The 5,905-nt window shown below is 42.9% G+C and overlaps 1 protein-coding gene across 2 annotated transcripts; it reads right to left on the reverse strand.

Moving 5' to 3' along the window:
* Positions 1–1,991: 1,991 nt before the first annotated feature.
* On the reverse strand, positions 1,992–5,905 carry RB195_000371 (uncharacterized protein; the record flags this gene model as incomplete). 2 transcript variants are annotated; one of them, XM_064196664.1, is made up of 4 exons in its annotated part: positions 1,992–2,027; positions 2,587–2,720; positions 5,434–5,505; positions 5,845–5,905. In XM_064196664.1, 4 exons carry the CDS (start codon positions 5,903–5,905, stop codon positions 1,992–1,994), a joined length of 303 nt encoding a protein of 100 aa, XP_064052545.1. The 2 variants fall into 2 exon arrangements, with proteins under 2 accessions (XP_064052545.1, XP_013297148.1); XM_013441694.2 differs by lacking the exon at positions 5,434–5,505.

A 5,905-nucleotide genomic window follows, 5' to 3' on the forward strand; every position in this document is an offset into this window, starting at 1 on the left:
TTAGGGATAATGTTTCTCGAAGAAGGAAACAGTTCTTATACTGAAGCAATTTAGTTTTGCTGGACGCACTTTTTGTCTTTGTTTGTTGTCTTTTTATCCTCTTTTTTGTCCATGATTTCCAACTCATGTTTGTTTGATTGTTTCTGTTTTTTTTTTACGTTCAAATTTGTTATGAAGCACTTAGATACAGATAAGTTGTAATTCGATAGTTTTGTTGAACGGAGCATTCATGCCAAAACTTTATGAAGACTGATATTCGGATGACTTATGGATTAACTCATTCGACAACATTCATATGAAGATATTCATTCGATTCAATCGATTAGCAATGCTTATTGATTCTATTGTTCTCGTAAAAGCGCTATAAACCCATTACTGTTCTCGTAAAATCGCTATAAACCCATTAACGACAGCGCGATTTTTTTCTGCGTATCTGACGCGGTCTATGTTTTTATTTCCCTGGTCCATCTCGTGCATATTATTACATTATTCGAAGATGGCAAACCCGTTAGGTACAAAATAAAACTTTTAAAAACTGAGAAGTCATGAGAAATAACCGTTGAAAATTGTGCGGATCATCGTTGAGCTACGCTATCGTCAAAGGGTTAGAAGTCAACACTCGGGAATGAGTTGCTCCGAGCTTCGTTTATTTCATTACACCTATTAGTGCTGAATCTTTCAAGAATACTGTAGAAAGTGAATGCTCCGAACTCGTTTCTGCGTAATTTTTGCATTCATAGTTTTTTCATTTTTTTTTTGTTCTCGTGTCCTTGTGCCTAATTTCAGTTACAAAGCTGACCCCGTATTTTAGGAGGAAATTCCGTTCTGTGTTAGTTAGTATCTGACTAAAATCATTTGTATAATAAAAAGTACTTCCTGTTGTTGAGTAGTTCAAGGATCCTAGAGTGCTTAATTGTGGCAGTTTCAAGAATAATCTTCACAAAATTTCTTTATGGGGTAGAATCGGGTCAAAACGGCGTGAAGCTCAGTGCAGCTGCGGAAGCGGTTGCGCTCGAAGCGGTGCGGTGGAGCGCAGCGTTTGGAATCGAGGTAGGACCATCGTGAACCGCAACAATGAACGGCGGTTCGCGAGGGTCCCTACCTCGATTCTAAGCGCTACGCTCCACCGCACCGCCTCGACCGCAACCGCTTACGCAACTGCACCGTGCTTCATGTCGTTTTGAGTCTGCTATAGAACAGATGTTACATCCACTCAAAGAATCTATGTTAGATTGGTGATGATACTAAGAGATGGCGTAGTTCCCAAGTCCATTCTTTGAACATGGGTGCAACGGACGAAATTGATATGATACTTGAAATCTATGTTATATAAATTAAAATTCCAAACAATATTATCAGAAAGAGTTTGTGCGACTTTTTTAAATTTTGCATTTGGGACTCAAAACAAAGGTCCCTCCTCGATAATGACTGCTACGCTCCACCGCACCCCTTCGTGTGCAGCCGCCTACGCAACTGTACTGTGCTCCTTGTTGTTTTGACCGTAATGTATGTTACCTGGCAGTGATAAGTGATGCGAAAGTTACTTTGTCTTCGTGTTCTTTCTTTTCTTTTGCTTTCTTTCTTTCCTTTTCTTTTCTTTCCTTCCTTTTCTTTTGTTTGTCTTAAGTGTACTACTTACGCTAGCTCTAAAAAATCGACGAACAATAGGAGTCAGTGTGACCAAGGTGACACGAGCATACCATGAAGTACCAGAGGTGGACGTTTCTAATGGAAAGTTCCTATACGGGGTCGTATATTAGTAGTAGGTATATTTGCAAGTACTTTCAGATAATCTAATCTGCTTTCATATGAAAACGCCAATCTGATGTGAAATATCCACCTCTAACTCTCCTTTTAGTCATTTTCATCTTGATTTAATAACAACAGCGAGTCTTTTATCGAAACATAAAATGAGCTTAAATGATGACAAACGAAGTATAGTCAAAGGTGTTTTCTTTTTTTTTCTCCTCCCTCCTCGTCTGATCAATTTCCTAATAGTCCTCGCTGAACCATGGTTGTGCGGATCTCTAAAACAAAACACTTTATGAACACAAGTATAGGTCAACAAGTATTGAACATGGAGTAGCCACATAGTTGTCCCAGTTAAAGGCAGCATACCATGAATCTGGTGTGGTACGGATTTCTGATGGAAAGTTTCTATGCGGGACCCTACACTGCGGAAAACCACGTGTTTTCGCTCATCTCTTCGTGATCATCGTAAGAAACTGCATGGGAATCGCTTTATTTCCTACGAGGTGCGTTAGAACGCGCCTCTATGTGCACCGTTCCGTTCCCCTCAGCAGTTTAACTTGAATAGGCTGGTGAGGAGACCTTATTAATCTTCGAAGGGTCGCTCGCTGAAGCGGCGCCTGCGCAAGAGTGGTGCGTTGCAATGCGAGCCGTCGTAAGAAAACGGCGGCTTTCCGGACGTTTCTTACGATGATCACGGAGAGATGAGCGGAACCAACTGGTTTTCCGCAATCCATGACCTAGAAACTTTCCATGGGAAATCCATACCACGTCAGATTCGTGGGGTACGCTGCCTTTAATTTATTTCTACTGTGAAATTAATGATTACTAGTGAACCTTGTTGAAATTTGGTTCTGCCATAGCACTCCTCCAATCTCTTCCTGTGAATCCTGGTCGGAAATTTCCTCTGCCGGAGACGAGACCGGCTCCTCCTGACGGAATCCATTTTGCGGATCGTATGAAAAAGTCACCTAAAAATATGTTCAAAGATCAAATGATGAGAATGTCGTGCTCGGATACAGAAACACGCCCGCCTTTATCAATCGATCACTCCGTTGTAGGAATTGTAGGAGGTTCGGCCTTTTCTCTCTACCTTTATTTTGCTACCGTATATTATGCTTGGTAATAAAGAGAAACTATCTTGTAAATTTGGCCGAATGTGTACGCCTGTAATGCGTTGTCCCCTAAGGGCTACATCATTCAGAACCATCATTTCGGAAACGCAAATTAATGGTGCAGCACATCCCGACAGATTGGTTTTTTTTTATTGGGCCCATAGATAGGAACCAGCTTGCCAATCTAGCCGAATTATAACTGCGTCACTTCTGGATAATGATCATTTCCGCCCACAGTCTCGCAAGGGAATTCAGTTGAAGTCGAGCGGACCTAACATTCGCTCAAAGATTAAAAATAACCAGGAACACCAAATATAAATGATATCTTGACTTCAGTACAGGTCAATCCTACGGAATATGTTTAGTTTTAACACATGAGGTATGATCTTAATGGTGGTAGGGTAGATCTAATTAATCGTTTTTTAAATGTATGAATACATTAAAAAAATTTCTTCAGAAATTCTTCCTGACCGGAGCACTTCACAGATTACTCTTGGCTCGGGAAAGATGTAAATTTCTATTTTCTAGCTTTTTATTTATTTTACGTCTTCTTTTATTTTTTCATTCTATTTCATCTTTAATAATTATTTTCGAGTTTTATTTTTTTTTCACTGTCAGTAGTCACCTCAGAAGAGAGCAAATTCTGGGTATGACTGCTACTGTTTGGGTCTCCTTTTGTAATTACATCCGTTGCCATTGGGCAATCCTACAGCGAAAATAGTTCTTGATAGAAAGCCGTTTAAAGGCATCACCCCACGAATCTGAGGTGGTACGGATTTCAGGTGGAGTATTCGTATACGAGATGGGAGACTATGGAGAGGGGGGTGATTCCGTCCATTTCTTCCTAATTGCCGTAAAAAACGGCCGGGCTTCAGGCGTTATGCAGGGAGTTCGACACTGCGGCGCCGCATATTCCGGGCCATTTTTTACGGCAATCAGGAAGAAATGGACGGAATCACCCCCATCTCCATAGTCTCCCATCCCGTATACGAATACTCCACCTGAAATCTGCACCACCTCAGGTTCGTGGGGTGATGCCTTTAACTGGTAACAGCGATGTTCCGGCATGATTAAAAGACGTATCACGAAGCTGAGCACCTTGGAATCGATCCACGAATAGATAGTGGCGGGGGGTGTATAGTTGTGTGTCAGAACGACATGAGGCACGAACATTTAGGCAAGCGGCTGCGCGCTCGAAGCGGCGCGGTGGAGCGCAGCGGTTAGGATCGTGTAAGAATCCTCGCTACCGCCACCAATCTCTGCAGTTCGCCATGGTCCCACCTCGATTCCAACCGCTGTCTCCACCGAACCGCTTCGAGCGCAGCCGCTTACGCAACTGTCCGTGCTTTATGTCGTTTTGATCCGACTATAGTGAGGGTAAGGATTTATGGGCTTAAACCGGGACCACTTCGCATTTTAGGGAAGTGGCTGTTCCCATGTTCAGAATAGTTCCGACGACGTTTTTATGTGAATTGTTCCGTTAAAGACACGTAGTTGGGGAACCTGTGGGAAATTATAGAGTTCTAAGTGAAGACTTTGAAAATGGGCATAGCCCACTGAATTCTCCCCAATCTTCCTGGAAAACGCCGTCAAAAAAGGATAGTTAAAGGCATCACGCAACGAATCTGAGGTGGTGCAGATTTCAGGTGGAGTATTCGTACACGGGATGGGAGACTACGGAGAGGGAGGTGATTCCGTCCATTTCTTGCTAATTGCCGTGAAAAACGGCCCGGAAGATGCGGCGCCGCACAAGACTGGCGCGCTCCAATCGAACCTCTTGTACAAAATGGTGCGCCAAAACGAATGAAGCCGTATCTTCCGGGCCGTTTTTTACGGTAATTAGGAAGAAATGGGCGGAATCACCCTCCTCTCCGTAGTCTCCCATACTGTATACGAATACTCCACCTGAAATCTGCACCACGTCAGATTCGTGGTATGCTGCCTTCAAAAAAGAAACCTCCTTTGTTCGTATGAGGTACATTAGAAAGTGCCTCTTTGCTCTTTCCAGTCCCCCTAGCAGTCGGTTCATTGGTCTCAGTTGATTAGACTGATGAGGATACCTCACTGACTTTCGCGCGCTCACTCGTGGACGCGGCGCGTGCAGAAGGGCAGGGCGTCTTAACTTGCTTCGTAGGAAGAAAATACTTTCTCGCGCCGTTTTTTAAAACGATCAGGGGGAATTGAGTGGGGCTGCGCTCGTGCTCGTAATATATACGCGGAACTCTCTAGTTTCCCACACGTTTCCCAACTACGTCAGTTTTGCGATACGCTGCTTTTAATGCCATTTCTGCCAAAAGTGGTAAATCGTAATCAGCATGATGAAGTAGACAAATAAACAGAGTTTAGCCTGTTGTAGAATAAGGCAACAGGGACGGTGCGATAAACTGTTTCAATGAATGAATTTGCATGGTTATACGTACTTTGAAGTGGTTACGTTTCTGAGATTGAGAAAATCACTTGGCATTGAGCCCCCTAAAAAAAGCACCTACCGGATAATTATAAGGAAAACTTTTGACATACTGGTGGATATCTGTTCTTTTCTGAGGTGAAAGGATATCGGATAACAAACCATTTGTGTAATTTGAGCTGTCTATAGTACTCCAAACCCATTTGCGATTGGTCCACTCGTATTGTCGAACCCCTAAGAAACGGAGTTTTTTTTTTAATTGGAGCACTAAAATATGGGGAGTTTTTCTTGCAGAGGATCGAACATTGTCCTAAACTCGCTTGCATCTGCTACCGTAGTCTCAGCTTCAGCAACAACAAGTTTGTAGGGACATTTCGGCGGTAGCGTTAAGCAGTAAACTTATTCGCTTAAGCTTAAGCTGTAAATCATTCCGTAGTGGTCTGATTTTGAAGCTAAAGAGTGATACGTTCTCTCGACTACGGTAGCACTTGGTCGCTGCAAATTTCCAGGTGGCTCTATACGGAACTACTTGGTTTTTTCATTTGAAAAAAATTTGTAACTAAACAAACTGACTGTTCGAGAATGCTGCTACTGCCGCTACCATCGCTAGAAGAAGTCCGAGGATGGCGTGCAT

The sequence above is a fragment of the Necator americanus genome, chromosome IV, assembly GCF_031761385.1.
Source record: "Necator americanus strain Aroian chromosome IV, whole genome shotgun sequence".
NCBI lineage: Eukaryota > Metazoa > Nematoda > Chromadorea > Rhabditida > Ancylostomatidae > Necator > Necator americanus.